Raw genomic sequence first — 19,092 nt, forward strand, 5'->3', positions numbered from 1 at the left:
TCTGAACCTCCAGAGATAGGACCACATGGAACAGCACTTCCAGACTACAAGTCTGTTTGCCTTCTTTTTCTCTGAGGCTGAAGAATGTGGGATAAAAGATCTAGTGGGTTGCCATGGACAAGTGGGGATTCCATTTCTGGTCGCCAGAGTCAAGTCCACGCTCAAACCACTACATGTACACTTAATTACAATGATAAAAGGTTTTTGCCTTGATTGTAGATAAAATTATTACCACAAATCATAAATAAAATCCACATGCGTGATGTTGTCATTGTACTTCTCTAAATACACAACATCAACTTTCAAGCAAATATTAAGAGATAAGATAATGAAGTTGGGCAATTTGCCTCAAGTTTAATTGGCTTTAAAGGTTTGTTTATGGGGATAATTTTATAATTAAAAATTTTGACACCAAAAGTTTATTATTATGATTACATTTCTCCCTCTAATTTGGAAAAAAAACTTTCCTCTGTCAATGAAATGAAAGAAAGGAGATAGGAATCATTAGCTTTTGTAGAATGCAAGTATACAATCATTTGACAAGAGCAAATTCTGATTCTTCTTCTTTATCAACAAAAACCCAATACAAAATGCCTTTGATTGGGCAATCTGTTTCTATATTGTTCCCTGTCATTTCATGCTGAAGTGCCAAAGGGGAAGAAGGGATGGAGCAATGGAATAGAAACTCTATCAGCAGTTCTGCGGCTCCTGAATGGTTTACTAATGCAAGAAGCGAATCTGGGATCAATATCAGAAGATAGGTTTCCATTCATTTTACCAGAACAGGACAGGCAAGTGCATAGTGTCTAGGGGGCATTTTGGCCCCTATCCCCCCCAAAGGCCACATCAGTACATTGCAACATCCCATTAGCATATTGCTATTGGCTGAGAAAAAGGCTCTAGGGACATGAAGGGGTTTCTGGCGGGGAAAGCCAAGAAACCACTTGTTTTTCTTTTTGGTGGTCCCCTTCAGTTCTAAGCTATTTTTGGGCATTTTTTAAAAGAGCAGGTTAGAGGATCTTTGGGATGATTGCCAGCTTTTAATCTGGATATCAGCAATCTATGAAACAATGGGAACTATTCTTATATGGATAATATACCTTTATATACATCTCTCACATTGTAATCTTACGTAAGGTCTTTTCAACACTGAGAAACGTACTTTTAACTAACAGAGATTATCTAGATAGTGGATGTATTGAATAATAAAATTTTGTGACGAATGGCTCTACTGAATACAAGAGTTTGTACTAATATTGTATCCTGTGCCTGATTACACTAAGGAACTTAAAATTTTAAGAAGTTTTGCTCAGTGGGTTTTACAAGTTTGTTGGTGGTTGTTGTGTGCATTCAAGCTGTTTCCGACTTGCATGACCCTAAAGCAACACTGTCACAGGGTTTTCTTGACAAGTTTCTTCAGAGGGGGTTTGCCATTGCCATCTTTTGAGGCTGAGAGGTGTGATTTGAACAGGGTCACCCAGTGGGTTTTCATGGTCAAGCAGGGACTTGAACCTCCTCTCCAGAGTCATATTCCAATGCTCAAACCACTACACATATTGGGCTCTCTGATTTTACAGCTTACAAAAATTCTATAGACAAAAATTCAACATCTCTTACCTGTCATAATCTCCATTACAAAGTGCTCTGACAGATATCTTGAATGCTTGCCACACTGGATTTAATGTATTTTATAACTTCTGTCTGTGGCAAATTGTAAAGCTAAAAAAACAAAAATGTTTATTTTTATTCAGGTATTTAGTGCTTGTTTGTCAGTCATCAGAACAATCTTAAAAGCCACCTATATGTCATCACACAAAGAAGTTTTAAAGAAGAAGGACACATGTTGGTGGCAGAAGAAGGAGGGTGATATAGCTAGCAAGAAGAGACTAGATGAGCAGAAACAGTTACAGTAAATGATATAGTGATGCAGTTGAACCATCCTGTAAGTACAAACACAGACAGCAAATCTTTCCCTTACCCTAATGTTTGGACACAATCCCAATGAGTACAGGCTGTACCTTTGGATGAAGTACATAAAGCATCTAAATTTTTCCACATATACTTGCTGGACAGAGAACCCCAAAAAACAGTAACACAATCCTCAGGACAATCTGCCCCAACTTCAGAAAAGTTATGGAACACTTATATATCTTGTATAATGTTTTATATAAGTTTGTTTTTTAAAACACGGGATGGAAAAAATAGTGATATGCCCAGTCTTCAAGAGAAAACAGGTTCTAGCTCATGATGTGGTGCTTTCTCCTCCCACTACTCTGAGGTGGTGCTAAAAAGCCTCAACTCAGCTGTAAATGTGCAACATACAACCAGTAATACAGAAAAGATTCCACATCATCCATATAATTGTGCATGGAACTGTGGAAAAATTCCAGAAAAATATTGGAGGTACAGGACAGCTCAGTTAAAATGACATCATTGTGCTGCAGCTAGAAAACAGCCCAAAAAGATTATCAGGAAAGAAGATGAAAATAAGACAACCAAACAGTGAAGTTTTACTTTATCTGTATAGGCTACATTTAGGATCCTATGTATAGATATATTTCCCCATTTCAAAAAGATAATAATGATTTTAAAATGTCAGCTAAATGATCAAAGAATTGGAACACATGTTCCTTATATGTAATGACTAAAACCTTAAGAAGTTTTTTTAAAGAAAAAAGAAAGTAATGACATGATAGAAGTTTATAAAATTAAACAGTACGAGAAGAGTTGTAGCACATTTTCTTCCTCTTTCACAACTATAGGGGCCGAACAGATGGGACTGGTAATCCGCATGCCCCCATATATCCAGAAGCTGCACGGCCAACCACGCAGGACCAGCTTCAAGATGCTCTGGGGGTATGCCATTACACACCACACACACCCCCAGGAGCCTCCCTAGGACTGTGCTGGGGCCACTAAAGGTGTCTTTTCACCGGCACAATAAGAGCAGATCTTTCTGCTATGCATGGTGCCATATGGAACGGATGCAGCCATGACATTTAAAGAGAAGTCAGCCACATGTCCAGCAAATGGTGGTGGAGTACTAGGCCTGTGTAGTTGTGAACACGAGCCCTTGACTTGATCACAGCTATGGAAAAGAATGTGCCCAGTCCCTACTAAAGGAGATCTCTTTCCATAATATGATGGAGATGAGGGACATACAGAAAGAAGGATGTCTCCACTAATATTCCTTTTATACTACTAGAATCATATGTTGGTCAGACCAGACTGGACATGGCGAATACTCTTTTGCATCATCCAAGTAATGTTAATGTGAGAAGGGTGAGGGGGCTCAGTATCAAGGAGAATGGTGAAGCATAACTCCTCAATAGATCACTCACTGGATGCCTCCTGCTGGTTCCTCGTGTGACTAAACCAGGGAATATCCCTTCTAGGATTTGTACAACTTCAACTTCTCCTACATATGATATCAGAAAATGTGTGGGACATCTTCTCAAGTAGCGTGCTGAATCTGCAGCATGGAAGTTTGTGGTAACAAAAGTAGTCAAATCTCCTTGAGGAGTGTTCTTGAAGAAACCTGGCATATGAGTCATTGATAGTCAGAATTGATTGAATTGTAAGCAACGGAACTGAAGGTATAGCTTCAAGATAAGTAGCCTCCTTACACCTCTCCTGTTTTGATATCAGAAATAAAGCTTAATTTGCCCTTTTATGACCCTATTGAAATGCCATTACTGGAGTCCTTCATCACACATAAGCTAGCAATAGCAGCTGCGGCCTCTCTGTTTTTCTGGACATCCTTGAGGAAGTGTGAAATGCCCACCATGGGAGATGCTAATAGTCAGCGGCCCTGGCACTTTGCCCACTAATCCATCTGACTTGGAACGCACTTCCACCACCCACATTCACACCCCAATGTTACCAGCTCCAAACCGGCTTCAAATGATTCAAATCCATTTCAAAGGAAGCACCCACATTTGGCTTTTTTTCTATACCCTGAATTTTGCCCCAGGCTAAATATCCTATATATACTAGTGCTTCTTTGTTTCCCCAAGCTTAGCCAGGCATCCATGCTGCAGTTTGCTGGCAAAACCCCTCTGTGCTTGCCAACCTCCATTTGCCTTGGGAGAGGGAGTTTTCTTTTATCTCCAGACCTGTAACAAGTGGAGCAACTATCTATTCAGGTGCATATTTTCCATAGTTTGTCCCCTCTATTCCAATGTAACACCTGTGAATTTCCTAGTCCTTGTGAGTGTATGTGGTTGTATATTCTGGATGATTGTTGAACCCCTTCTTTACAATAAACTACTTAGAAGCGTTTGCCTCTGGAATTCTTTGTGTCTCTGGACTTGGTATACATAGGGTTGGATCCCATTGCTAAGTAACCCAGCCACTACCATTGAGCTAATTCAAAACTCCAAAACTACATGGCATTTGAGTGTTTCTTTTGGGGACAGGTATATACCCAGGGTTACAGATAGTACAACACTCATTATGACAACCATGGCTATTCCATTCAAAGAGAAGCATAATTGGAGAGTCCTTTAAGCATCTGACTACTCACAGGAGGAGTGAAGAAAGAATCTCCATGAAAAAAGAGGAGGTTCAGGAGAAAGTAGACTTCTCTCTTATCTCTCTCTCTCTCTCTAAAGTAAGGCAGCAGCCAAAAAAGAATAAATAAGCAATGAACGGTCTATAAAAGAATGTCATGCCAATAAAACACAACGAGGAGAAAAAAATAAGAGAGGAAGGTCCTTAAGAGCTGCTAGTGTGGCAGACATAAAGAAACTGAGGCTAAGGGTTAAGGGATGCACTGTGAGGTGATGGGGCCAGGGTTTCCTGCCCAAATCACTCAGCTATAAATGTCCAGTAAGGGCTTCTGTGCAGACACCAAGATCTTTTTGTGTGATTTCAGAGAGACCACAAAGAGAGAATAAGGAGTTGTTGACTTCATGAATTGCTTTTGTGCTTCTTGGAAAATATCTAAAAGTAGTATAGACAGCTTCTGTGTCTGATCCAGTCAGATGTTTTTTATGCTGACTAAAATTCAGTTTCCTCCAAACAAAATGGGCCATCTAATATATCTAAGATGCAGACTACTTCCTCTCTGAAATATATATGTTTCAACATTCCAAATATATACTAATAATATGTTGTGGATTCTTAGGCAAAAGGTATATATGAATGTAGTGCTATAAACACAGAGACTTGTACCACACTAAACTGACAGTTTTGTTTGCACAAGCTTTTGACAAATGTCTCATACTTCATCAGATATGCCACTGCAGTCCATAAAAACTTATACCAAATAACTTGTTTGTTTTTTAAGATGCCACAACATTTGTTACCTTCCGTGCGAAATAAATAATATGCTAATCCGCTGCCCTGTTATAACTGAACAGGAGAGAAAACCTTAGGTAGATTGGATGGGAAGGCAATAATGAAGATTCCAAAAGCACCATTGTACACAGTTTGAGAATTATCAATCCTGCTGATCTCCCATGACATTTGCGTTCTAAATCTTGCTTGTGCCACCAGTCCTAACTACTATGAGTACACATAACTTAATTACAGACACAATCCAACATAGGACAAGCCATACTCTAATAAACCACCTATTGTGACTTTATTTATTTTTGTGTTACCACTGCACTCCACATACTGTAATACTACATACATAAAAAAAGCCTGTGATATCATAGAGAGGAAATGACATTCTCTTATTTACACTGCAATGGTGATCTGTATTTTAAATAAAGCAAGACAAACTCCCTGAATGTTAAAAGAAACTGTTGACAAACTGCCTACCAAATTCCTGATCTCCATCAGAACTTGTATTTCCTAAACGATTAAACAAAGAAAAAGTAAGATTTACTACCTGCCATCTTCGTTGCTGCGAAAAATACAAGAAGGATCTGATTTCCCAAAGAAATCTTTCTTGTCTAATTTGTTTGCACAAATCATCAGAACAGCATCCTAATAAAAGAAGCAGGGTAACATAGATTTAACGCATAAATTATACTGCACATATTATTTACAGAAAGAACAATTTGCATGACTACTAGGAATTAAGACTAGGTTTCTTTTATTCTAACAGTGTTCAAAAGAAAAAGTACTTTGAAATTTCCCTTTCTTCACTACTAACATGGAAACTTCATCATTCTGAGTCATGAGACATTATTTTCACTCATCACAGCAAATATTTTAATCAGCATTAAAAATTCAAAGTTTTTGTGCTGTATTTTGACAAACATTATCTTTGAAGTATAGAACAATGACTCCAAGTCCCATCCCAACAAGTGGCTAAGAAACTATCATAGCTTATGGAGATCCAGTAAAACCGGAGGATACACTCTCCCTAACTCCAGCTCCATTGTGCTTCACTATCGTGACAAACAACAAAATGGCTTCTGTCCTACAGCCAGACCTGAAGCCAAATGAAATGCATCTAGATAATCTAGAGGAAAGTATGCTCAAAGGTTACAATATGTAAAGGGTATACAGATCTTTATGATAATTAGTAAAACAATGATACACTTTAGCAAAAGAAAACAATTTTAATTTACCCGGCAACAGTTCAGTTCCTCTGCGTCAGTATAATTATTCCACATTTCCTCCCAGGAATTCCTCTGTTAACAAAAAACTGAGATGAGATACTACAGTTTACAGAAATAAAATTAAGAACTTTGGCGCTATACATACTGGCAGATAGTGCGCCCCCCATCAGTACTAGGGTTTGGCCGGACACACTGTCCATATTGGCCTCACCCCTAGCACGTGACAGAGGTGTCAAAATGGCAGTGCCTGTACACACGGGCGCTGCCATTTTACACGACAGATACGTAGCATTTGCACGTCCGTCGCGCTTGCGACGTCAGAGTGTGCCATTTGCACACTTGGGCGTTGCAAGCGTGACCAAAAAGAACCCGCTTTTGCGGGTTCTTTTTCCGCCGCTGCGGAAGCCTCGTCATTGGCAGCTGAGGCTTCCCGCCAGCAGAAATGGAGGCGCAGCAGGCCCTTTTTGAGTGATCTGTATCGCCTTTCTTAACTTACAATCAGTTGTCACAATCATTCTGAGATATATTGGTTTCTGCTTTTTATTAATCAACTTTGTTCCCTCCATGAATAACAACCCATAATTATTATTAATTGTGGATGGACATTTCCAAGAATCCCTACCTCCACTGCCCTGCCCCAGTTCCTACAAACCTTGCCCAACCTCCCCCCCCCCCGTCCATCTGGTTTGTGGTCTTCCTCTCTTCCCTCTACATTCCTAGCATTATTGGTTTTTCTAGCGATCCGTGGCTTCTCATTAGTGGCCAAAATACAATAGTGTCAACTTGATCATCTTTGCTTCCATGAGGCCCAGGTCTGATCTGTTCAAGAACCACGGGTTTTCTTGGTTGTCCATGGTATCATAAGTACTCTTCTCCAGCACCACATTTCAAGTGAGTTGACTTTTCTTTCTGTTTGCTTCTTCACTATCAGCTCTCACATCCGTACATGGTAATTGCAATACAATGGCCTGAACGATTCTGATTTTTGTGCTTAGCTGTATGCCTTTGCTCAGTATATTTCCAGTTGTTTCAGTTTCATAGCTGCCCCTTCCCATCTAGTTGTTTCTTATTTCTTGACTGCAGCTCCCATTCTGACAATGTTTGAATGGGGAATTCAATTTCTTCATTGTCTACTGAATTTGTGTATTTCTTATTGGTGTCATTATTTTTGTTTTCTTTATATTCAGCATCAGTCCTGCCTTTGCAGTTTCATCTTTGGACTTCCTGAATAACTGTTCCAATTCCGAATGTCTTGTGCTAATATTATAGAACTTTACAAGATATTATTATGTATTTACACAACATTTACAAATCATACCATGTCATTCTCTCTCATATTCAGAGAGGGTTGCCTTTGCTCTCCTCGAGGATAAGGGGTAGACTTGTCTAATCACCAAGTGGGTTTTCATGATCGAGCAGTGATTTGAACATTGTTCTCTAAAGTCGTCCAGTGCTGAATTACTATATTAGCAGTGTCATGATCAACAACGAGGAGGACTCGGAGGACGACGAAGAGGAATCTAGAGAGTGTTAGACCCAGCCCCTGCTTGCAGGTCCTAGTTCTCTGCCCACCAGATCCTGGGGCTGTTAAGTCTCCTTCAGGGACACTCTGGATCAGCAGCTAAGCCTTGTTTCAGCAGAGTGCCAGGCCTGGGAGATGTAGAGCAACAGTCGCATTGAAGTTCCCAACTTCAGCAAAGGAGGGCAGAAGGGAGGGCTGCGAAGTTCAAGAAGGATAGCTGAGAAGCGCCCATCAACTGCGATAAGGGAGCGGCCTGTTTTAAGACAGATGTGAGCGCTGACTCCCTTTGTCAGAGATTATGTGCTTTCCATTTAGTGAATGTTGCTGGCTCTGGCTTTCCTGGACTCTTGGCTCTCTAGACCTTTGACTGCTCTTGAAACAACGACCTCGGAACGGACTTGAACCCCCAAACCCTCTGGCACCTCAGCCTCTAACTGACTGTATATTGTGACTTCTGGAATCCTGAATCTGGACTGACTTGTGGCTGTCCGGCCTTGTTTCCTTGCTGGACCGCTCTTATCACTCTGTGTGTGTGTGTGTGCGCGCGCGTGCGGGCAGCATCCCGGACTGCTAGATCCCTTACGAGGTTCAAATGTATATATTTTTCTTATCTTACTTTGCTTGTTAATGTGGGCAGCATCAAGATGCTCCCAGCCTCACATAAATCATACATATTCCCTTCCAAACAAATTGGTTGTGGTAGGAGTTTTTCTTATGGATCAATGCGGCTTCTTCATTTTGGGGGGGAGGGATTCCTGTATTAGCTACCTAATGAGCCCTGGTGGTGCAGTGATTAAATGGTTAAATGCCTGTACTTACTCCACTCACTCACAAACCACTAGGTTGTGAGTTCAATACAAGCCAGAGGTTAGGGCGACTAGCTGGCATCTTCCATCGCTAAAATTAGTATCCGCAGTTGTTGGGGACATTAGCTACACTTTGTAAACTATTTAGGAGTGCTTAAGTGCACTGGTAGATAGTCTTTCTATCTTTCTATAGCTGCAATGAAGTACCCAGAATTCCTAAATATGTTCTTCAGGTAAAAAAAGAGTAGATTTTATTTGCAGATTTTTCACTTTCATGGGGTCCGTACCCCGAACCCCAGTAAATGTGAAGGGCCCAGTGTATTCCTTGAAAACAGTTATTCCATTCAAATTTATCACTGAAGTAACAGTCTTGATTTAATTATTAGAACCTTTGTCTTTATAATAAGAATGCTTATATGTTATTCATCTTAATCACTTCATAGTTATTTTTGAAACAACATTCAATCAGAACAGACGCAGTAGATAAATAATCCACATACAAGTATCTTCTGCCGAAATGCTATTTTTCATACATGAAAGAATGAAGGTTCCTGACTCAGGAAAAGATAGTTACTGGTAAGGACACAGAGAACATAAGAAATATACAGCAAATGCAGGTAGGGGATACTTGCTTTTCTTCTCTGTTCTTCTTCCCTTTTGCATCATGCCTATAACTTCCTGTCTACTATGTAGGAATTATCTATATAGAGAGCACTTAGAAAATGTAAGACATCTACAACTTTAAAATAATAAATACAATTATAAAAATATACTTAACAATTGGCTTTTCTAATCTGCTCCTTTGACCCAACAATCTCTCCAAGTGTACAGAACACTTGTCCCAAGAAATCCTGAAAAGTGTTTTATGGAATGCATAAAGCTCATAGATAGATAGATAGAGATAGATAGATAGAGGGAAGTCTTCCTTCTTGTATGTCATCCCCACTTTCACATCATTATGAAAGGAGCATTTATAAACATTATATGAAAGTCTGTACTACAACATTATTGTCATGATGAGCCTAGAACAGCCTCCAGTTCAAAGACAGGCAGGCAGGCAGTCACACATGTGTACACGATCACACCAGACACAGACACAACCATCTCCTCCTCAGACAAGCTGTGAGGAAAACAAAAGCTTCTTCCCAACTGTCTCTCCTTCTCTTCTGTTTGCTGAAGTTTATGAGTCATTGGGATCAGTGCAATAGGTTTATGGCGGTATTATATCATGTAGCTGCCAGAGATTATATGATCACTTTGCATATTTTACTGGACAAAGGATAAAAATAATGTTTTCTATAATACGTTTAATATACACATAATAAATCCTTTGTGATGACCAGTGGTAATCACAATTAACCTGTGCTTCTCAACCCCCAAACCTAATAAAATGTTAACTGTTAAGATCACTGTTTTGCTAGTCATCTTTTGCACTTCCATTCCTTTACATGTGTATAAATATCTCTCAGCTAAGGGTATCCATGCTATAGTGAAATGGGGCCGAAGTCCCAAAATCTTAGGCCAAATAAACTTGTTAGTCCCTAAATTGCTTTCAAGATTCTGCTATTTTTAATCAGTATAATACAGAAACTCCCGAGAAATGTCCACAGATTAATCATATCAGGACACAGTTTCAGTATTAAAATCAAGTAGTACGTACATGCTTTGAAGTCTGGACTCTTTGAATCAACATCATACCTACATTGAAAAGAGAAAAAAATGAATTGATTTATATGCAGAAATGCCACGAAAAAGTAAGAGCTTTATATTGTTTTTCTACACAGCATTAATTTTGGGCAATTTAGATTAGAGAGAGGATGATGGATACATCTGCATTCAAATCTCATTTTAGTCCTTGGATTAAGGTGACTCAGCTGCAGTTCCTCAAAACTCTGAATGACCCAAACACATTCACAGATTGCAAAGGAGTCTGATAGAACATAGCCAGCATAAACTGTACGTTGTTCCAAAGGTAAGGCAAATATACAGGTATGTGCCAGACAAAAGGCACTGGCCTGGAGATAACTGAAATACCTAACCACAGTTCTAGTTCAGCTGGCAGAATGTGTTTCTGAATCATACACATAAAAATTACAACGAACTTAATTTTATTATTTTGTTCTATTCTTTACATAATCTATTGTAATGACTTTCCATGAACGTACACAAAATGCATGCATTATTGTGAGATATGCTGTTTTATCTACCTGTGCCAATAAGTTCAAATTTCTAAAAGTTTTGGACACCTATACAGAGTGCATTAAAGGAAAACTAGGAGATGCAAAATACAGTGCGCCTGCCTATGAAAAAAGGGGCAGTGCACCCTATAAGGGGTAATGGCATGTGCCCTGGTTAACCGTGCCGCACCACACCATCACACGCCGCATGCACGAGCCACATTCATTTAAATGGGCGCGAGCATTTGGGAATTCCCTTTACGCGGTTGTTGTGTGTCATCCAGAATGGATCCCCCGCGTAAGGGAGGTGGGACTGTAACAGAAAATTCTTTTCTTGGCTGAAGAATGGTGGGAAATAAATACTGTCTCCCCACTAAGATGTGTGAGATATTAAGCCCAAGCCACCAAGGGGGACAAGGGATAAGTCCAGAGAACACTATGCATTCTATGCATTCCTATTCCATCTATTATATCACCATGTCCCCTTCTATTAAAGTGCACCTGCGTTATACGCGGCTTTGAGTGTAGTATCAGTCGTGCGGGAGCACGCGGGGCGCAGGGGCGTGCATCCATTCAAATTAATGGGGTGCACGGCCATGCTCACAAGCCCCATTCACTTGAATGGGCTCAAGCCCATTCACCTTATGCGGGAGGGTCTGAACTGTAAATACTTTGGTAGCAGAGGGACTGGGATGCATGTGGCCCACTGCCAAATTATCTGCGGGCACATGTGTCCCCTAAATCTGTTTTTGTGGCCCCTGACCTCTCCAGTATCTCTTGGCTGCACTTTTGTGTCCACATGAAAGGGTGAGCTGCCTCTCTTGAAGGGCTCCAGGAGAAGCAATTTACCTTTAAATAGCTCATCTCTCATGCACCTATTTAATAATCCTCCCAAAAATACAGAGTGGATTTGCTTGGGATTTGGAAATCATGAGGCCCCACAAAAGGCCTAGGGGCCAAAAACTGACTCCCCTGAACCCACCACAGCTGCACACACAGCAGCTAGCAGAGGTATCAGCCATTCTCTTCTCCACACTCCTCTGACTTTCCTCCATCTTCCAGCATGTCGGCTGAGCAAGCTTCTAGGAGGTAAAGCCTACCCTGTCCTCAATATCTGATACTTCTTTGTCCCCTCTTAGCAGGTCTCCATGCCCTCTTCAGCGTCCTTTCTAACCAAACTACTTGGTCTCAAAATGGGCAGTCATAGGTAATCATATAAGAATACTTTTGCAATGTTTATGGCCCTTGACTGCCCATTGAGACAAGTTAATTCAAAAAACTTCACTTACAAAATTATATTATGACTGGCAGACCTCACAGCAACATACTGGTTCTGGAGAATCCCCTGCCCATTCCTTTCCCTGAAATCTACCTGAACCCTCCTATCCTCACAGAGGCCCTTAAAGGAGGTGAGTAAAAAGACTAATGTAGGAACAGGAAACCCTCAAAGACAGGGGCTTTCCCACCAGACACCCCCAGCCCTCCAATTCCTGACTGTGCCTCTCCCCACCACACTTATCCTCTTTCCCATTGTCACATGTTGGAGGAACTATTTGCAAAAACAGTCTTGCCACATCTGCCTTTGGACCAGAGATGGCCCACCTGGCTCTAGGGGCTGCAGACATTGCAAAGTGTGTGTGTGTGTGTGTGTGTGTGTGTGTGTGTGTTTACCTTCAAATAGCACAGCTTCCATGACCGATGATGTTGGTAGCTACCAGCATTTCTCAGCATTGGCTATACCCAGCAGGGAGGCTGGGACTTGCTGTCTAACAATATCTGGAGAGCCATATTACAGTAAAGTCTGTAGCTTCAATTTCTAGCCAAAATGATACCCATGACCCTTACCAAAATTTTGGTTAAAGTGGCTGCAAATTGCCACCCCTAGAAATTCATCTTAACAGGAGCAATGGTTATTGCCATCCATGTTTCCTCTGAAGATAGCTATGGGGAAGGAATTCTTCCAGCACCAGTATATATAGGCTTCTGGCAAAGCCATCAGTTCCGTTGAATGCTGATTAAGCCATCCAAAAAACAGGCAGGACAATGATGTGTGGGGCTGTGTGAGTTACATATGATTTCTTGAAGAACTTGGGTTAACTTACAGGTATCCAACCCCCCTTCATGGTCTCTCGACCACATAAATGGGAGACTACAAGCTACACAAGGAGATGGGATGTCAGAAAACAAACAGCGATTTACTGAACATAAAATTCATCCATGATATCAAGCATGACCATAACACTTCCATACCAAACACAGAAATATCAGCACATAACAGGCTTCAGTAAACAGAATTATTATTAGCAGTAGTAGTAGTAATAGAAGTAATAGTATACCGCTTTTTTCCAAAAAACTGAGAGTCAGAGGCCTACAATTTAGAACAAAAAGGAATGAAGGATATGAAAATCAGTACAATCAGCCCCCTGTATCCACAGATTTACCATCCACACTCAAAAAGAAAACTTGTTTTACTATTTTATATAAGGGACACCTTATACTATGCCATTGTATTTAACTGGAACTGAGCATCCACAGATTTGTATGGTATCTGCAGGGGGTCCTGGAACCAAACCAACGCACAGCAATAGCAAGGGTTCACTGTATACAGTACGAATCAAAGTATAAAGATGGAATTATTACAAAACAGTATAAATATATTCAAGTAATAAAGAAAACAGTACAGATCTTCAAATGCAGTGTCAGCTTGAGACCACTCTGTAATTAGAGATAAAGGTCATCGGCTGCACAAGGTAGACACCCAATAAATGTCCTCAAGTGGCACACTGGTCAGGAAAGCAGAGGAAGCAGAACAGCCGTGTAGAATGGGCTTGAACTTTGAGCCCCAGGGTCCTTTTGAGCCAGTTCACACGTGAGATGGATGCTCCGTACCACCCATTTCAAGAAGCACTGCAACAGGAAGTCTTTTCTTCATCATGGAGTAGCAGGTGAAGAGACTTTGTGAAGTCCAAAATGCCATAGTCCTGTCAGTGCAGACGGCCAAAGCCCCCTGTATGTCAAAGCAGCACAGCCTCCTCCTGAATGCAGAAAAGGGATTCTGCATGACAGCTGGGAGAACAGTATCCTGATTGACATGGAAGGTAAACACCACTTTAGGCAAAAAGGTAATGTTCAGTCCCAAGGTGGCTCAGTCAGGATGGAAGTCCACATGTAAATCACAGAGCTCACCAGATCATCTGGCAATCATGATTGTGATCAGGAAAGCAGTCTTCCATGACAGCAACTGGAGATCGCAGGTAACCATCGGTTAAACAGCTTCCCCCAAAGCTGGGCCAAGACAAGATCTAGACTCCAACATAGCATCAAGCCCAACACTGGAGAGTGGAGATTCTTGCACCCTTTCAAGAATGTCTTCACAAGACTCAAAGAAGCAGGAAGAATTCCCAAGTAGCTGAAAGTCTACAGAAACTGCATGAGGCAACATCAGATTGATGGCAATAGCAAATCCTTTGAAGCCAATATAAGGAGGAAATCCACAACATGACTGGCATCAGCTTGGGAAGTATAGATGCCAACAGATGCAAAGAAGTCCTGAACCTTCCTCCATTTGTACAAATACAATTGTCTGGTGAAGGGTTAGTGACCAGCTGTGATAATGTCCCTGATAACAACGAGTAAAGAAGCAAGTCAGCAATTCTCCATGCCATGAATTTTAGGGTGCTGAGATTGGGATGCCTGACCTAGTCATGGTACAGGGTAACAAGATCTAGTCTGTATGGAAGCTGAACACAGACTCCTCAAGACAGGTGAAGGAGAGGGGCGAACCATGGCTGCTGGGGGAAACAACAGTGATCAGGATGCAAGCCACTCTGTCTTGACAGTTTGGCTTTTACCTTAATTAGGAAAGAGAAAGGAGGAAAAGCATACAGTATGTGGTGATGCCTCCTCAATTAAAAAGAAAGGCATCTTTGGATGACCTCCACTGTCAAATCTGAGAGCAAAACTCTTGCACTGAGCATTCACCTCTGATGCAAAGAGATCTAGAACCAGAGTGTTCCCAATGACATCTCTGGGGCAATAGATTGCAATGATCATGATGTCCCTGTTGTGTAACCTGAAGGAGCATGATGGATTGTGTACACCCTTGTTCGTTGAAGTAATATATGACCACAGTGATGTCAATCAGCACCTGCAGTACCTCGCCCGTCAGGAGAATTTGAAAGGGACAGAATGTCTTTTGTACTGCTAAAAACTCCAGAACATTGATGTGGAAAATTTTCCTCCACTCTGTATGATGAAGCTGTCAAGATAGGCTCCCTACTCCATTCTAGATGAACCTGTAATAACAACTGTCTGAGGCTGAGGACAAAAATGCATCCTGCTCTGGATGTTGGCTGCATCTAACCACCACTTCAGACAGTGCTGCTCTAGAGATGATGAGCCACTTAATGGGGCAGCCTCAAAGTGGACTGAACTGGAAAATGAACCAGTCATGTAAAGATCATATTTGAAGCCTAGTATGACATGTGATAGATGTGGTGGATCATCTGTAGCTGAGGCATTTCAGAACTGAGCAACAAAGTGTTGAGAAATGGTTATCTGGTAGGATGGCAGGCTGGGGCTTCAAATACAAGATTGCAGAGGAAGGCAGCAGAAAAGTACATTGATGCCTAGACCAGGAGAGGATGTACGTAGGTATCTTTAGAGGTAGAGCCATATCTCTGCCAGGTGGACTTGGACTTCAAAGTAGGCTGAAACAGAGGTTGCACCCATATGTCTAGACACTGGACCACATTTTCACTGTGTGCTCCAGTTTTGTGTCAGTGTCACCTTTGAAGAGTATGCTGTTAATGAAAGACAAGTCTTCAGTGACCGAACACACCTGATCTAAAAGACTAGAGGACCTAAATCAGGCATGTCTTTGAAGAGCTATAGTTCCACCCAGAGCTTTACCTCCACAGTGTGCAACATGACAAGAAGCCATGATTTGCTGCCCAGTCAATTTATTGGCCTCAGATTATAGCAGTGACACTATTCCACAATCCTCTTCTGAGTTTGTTAAGGAAGGAGTTCGTTTCTCCCGAAGTAACTACTAATATGTGTCCATGAATGCCCTAACATCATCAGTAGACGAGGAAGAATGTAACATGCCAACAGCACCAGGGAGGACTTCTGTGTCAGAATGATGACGGAGTCAGAGTCAGGCCCAGACTCAGGGGACAAAGTAGTGCAGGGTGAAAGTAAATGAGCTCTGGTCTCAGCTGTACCTTCAACCTGCTCAGCAGCAGTTTGAAGTGGTTGGTTTTGTACAGATTGGATTGGTCAGGTTCCTGCTATGCTACTTGTGGAATCTTCTGTACATTAACATTAGCATGCTGAGCAGTAGGCTGGCCCAATGTGGCTGCTGAAGAACATTCCAGTGACAGGACTGAGCATGTTTTCAGCCCCAATGATATTGTGGGTAAGCCTTGTTCTAACAGTAGAAAATATAAGGGAACCCATACTATGACATGTAGTGACAGTAGAAGGCCACAGAACTTCCATAGTGGTAACACGAAGAGTATGTGGAGCTGGTTCTTGAGCGACCTCTCTCCACCACAGTACTGAGAGTGCTAGAACTGTTGATGTCTTATGGAAAACTTGAAGATGAGTCAAAATCAGTAGTAGAGATTAAAAAAGGACTTGGATCTGGATCAATATGATCACCAATGCAGTAAAGACATTAGTGGAGGCAGAGGTCTAGTTTCAAGCATATCCAAAGAAGGGGGCTGTCTAGGAGAAGGTGTAGCCAAAACTGACAGTACAGGAGAAAACTCTAGAATTTTGCCTTGTGATATATTTTCACTGTGTGGGCGAATGGCTGAAACCACCTTGACAGACTCGGAGGAACAATGCAGGCTCTTTAGCAGCTGAGGAGGAAGGACTCCCGAAGTCACTGATCCTGCAGCCTCCAGTGCAACAGAGGCTGACTGAGCAGGAGAGGAAGGCTCTTGCAATGAGATGATCTCAACAACAACTTGAGATGAGGTCATGGAGGTAGAGTCAGGAGGGTGATGATGGTTCTTGTCCTTGGGATGTTTCTTCGTGTTGTTTACATTGATGAGCTGCTGCTTCTAGTTAAATCTCCAGTGAACAGCTGGGCACAAGCTGGTGTTAGCACACCACTGCAGCATCAAGATGGGCCAATGCAGCTTCAGACAGTAGAGACACCAATTCTACCTGTGAACACTTGCCAGTGGGGCAAACAGAATCAAGGCAAAAGCCAAGACCAACTTCCATGTCAAATTTCTCTCTGTTGGCTCCACACTGACCAATCCCAAAGACAGAGTAGATGGTATTTGAGGCCTGACAGTCTGTTTACACAAAAGTGCTTTCAGACACAACTCTTTTCCATCCAGCCTGAGATGTAAAAGCAGTACAGTGGGCACAATAAGCAGCAATATGAGCTTCACCAAAGAATAGAAGGTAATTCAAGTCTCCATCCTGTACCGGCATGTTAACACCACACAAAAGGCTCCTCTTAAAGAATGCCAGTGGTAGAAATAGCTCAAAGGGCAAGTGTGGCTTTCAATGCCAACACAAACAACCAATGTTGAAGCCAAAAGAGAATAGGCCTGGAATTAACCAACAAAGACTGATGAATTTGAGGAATGTGCTTACTAGCAATCCTGCTCCAGCAATGGACAAAAAGGAACTGGTGGTTTTGGTGGGCAGCACGAGAGGGAGGCAGGGCTACTGAAAAAAGCTCAGTTAATGCTCTAGAGCAGTGGTTCTCAACCTTTCTAATGCTGCAACCCTTTAATACAGTTCCGCATGTTGTGGTGGCCCCAACCATAAAATTGCAGGTCTTGGAAAATATGTGTTTTCTGATGGTCTTAGGTGACCCCTGTGAAAGGATCGTTTGGCGGCCAAAGGGGTAGTGACCCACAGGTTGAGAAGCACTGCTCTAGAAGGTTCTAAATTATGCAGGATAACTAATTTGTGACCACAAATAATTATTTTTACATTTTCCTATAAAACTAAATAACTACTACTAACACCAATGACATAGATGCCTCTAAAAATCCAGATATCATAATCACTGAGTCTGAGGGCACAATAGTTTCTCCCACCTGTGACTATGGCTGCCATATGGCTCAACTGGAATTTGATCTTTCCATCTAGTCTTACTTATCCCATTAAATCTATTATTCCTGTATAGCAATATATATTGCTTATTGATATACAGCAGAATGGAAGACTTGTGGCTCATAGTGAGTTATGGCACCTTTGAATTGTAGTTTACTCATGTTGTAGTTCAGAGGTGGCAATTAGACTGTTTTCAGTTTCAAATTAAAAATGCCATATACCTAAACATCTCTTAGGTTGCTGTAAAGATCATCATAGGTTCCAGTCTAAATGCAGCAAAAACTGTATGCATTCTTCATAGAGGAGGTCTGCCATTGCCTTCATAGAATCATAGAGTTGGAAGAGACCCCAAGGGCCATCCAGTCCAACCCCTGCCATGCAGGAACTCAAAATCAAAGCATCCCAGATAGAAGGCCATCAAGCCCCTGTTTAAAAACCTCCAAAGAGGTAGAACCCACCATGCTTTGAGGGAGTGATTCTGATCACTGAACTTGCAAGCTGACTGATCTTGGTTCTGGATGTTTAAAAATTAGGGGAAATGAAATCTTTAACACAAAAATAGAATTTCATGAATTAGGTAAAAGCAGATTTTCCTGCTCCGTATGTGGTTTAAAATTTCACTTCATTTTGCCAGTTGCACATTTGTAGAATCATACACTATTACAGTATAAAAACCATAAACTATCATTACAGTAGAAAAATACACTATTATTACTGTATCAAAACTATACACTATTACAGCACCATACAAAATGTATGAAAATAAACTCACAAGTCAAACCGTAGATTCTGTCTCTCTTCAAAAAAGTAATCCATTATAAATTTTCTTACAAAATCTGGGTTCAATGTATTGTCGATTACTTCTGTTCTCCCAAACTACAAAAGAAAATTTATTTTACACAATGTACATCAGTAAAAGCTATATGTAATATATGTGTATGCATGCACACCAAAAGATCAACAATGCCTGTTAACAGTGAGGA

The 19,092-nt window shown here is 41.2% G+C and overlaps 1 protein-coding gene across 1 annotated transcript in view; it reads right to left on the minus strand.

The window, feature by feature from the left end:
• The window catches only part of CPNE8 (copine 8), an 84,340-nt gene that overhangs the window by 30,959 nt on the left and 34,289 nt on the right, over positions 1-19,092 (minus strand). The window contains 9 exon segments of the mRNA XM_042467533.1: positions 1,618-1,719; positions 5,840-5,937; positions 6,528-6,550; positions 6,553-6,590; positions 7,240-7,269; positions 9,654-9,697; positions 10,507-10,516; positions 10,518-10,544; positions 18,882-18,985. Coding sequence (XP_042323467.1) covers positions 1,618-1,719; positions 5,840-5,937; positions 6,528-6,550; positions 6,553-6,590; positions 7,240-7,269; positions 9,654-9,697; positions 10,507-10,516; positions 10,518-10,544; positions 18,882-18,985 — 476 coding nt within the window.

Source organism: Sceloporus undulatus, chromosome 5, assembly GCF_019175285.1.
Source record: "Sceloporus undulatus isolate JIND9_A2432 ecotype Alabama chromosome 5, SceUnd_v1.1, whole genome shotgun sequence".
NCBI classification, from domain to species: domain Eukaryota; kingdom Metazoa; phylum Chordata; class Lepidosauria; order Squamata; family Phrynosomatidae; genus Sceloporus; species Sceloporus undulatus.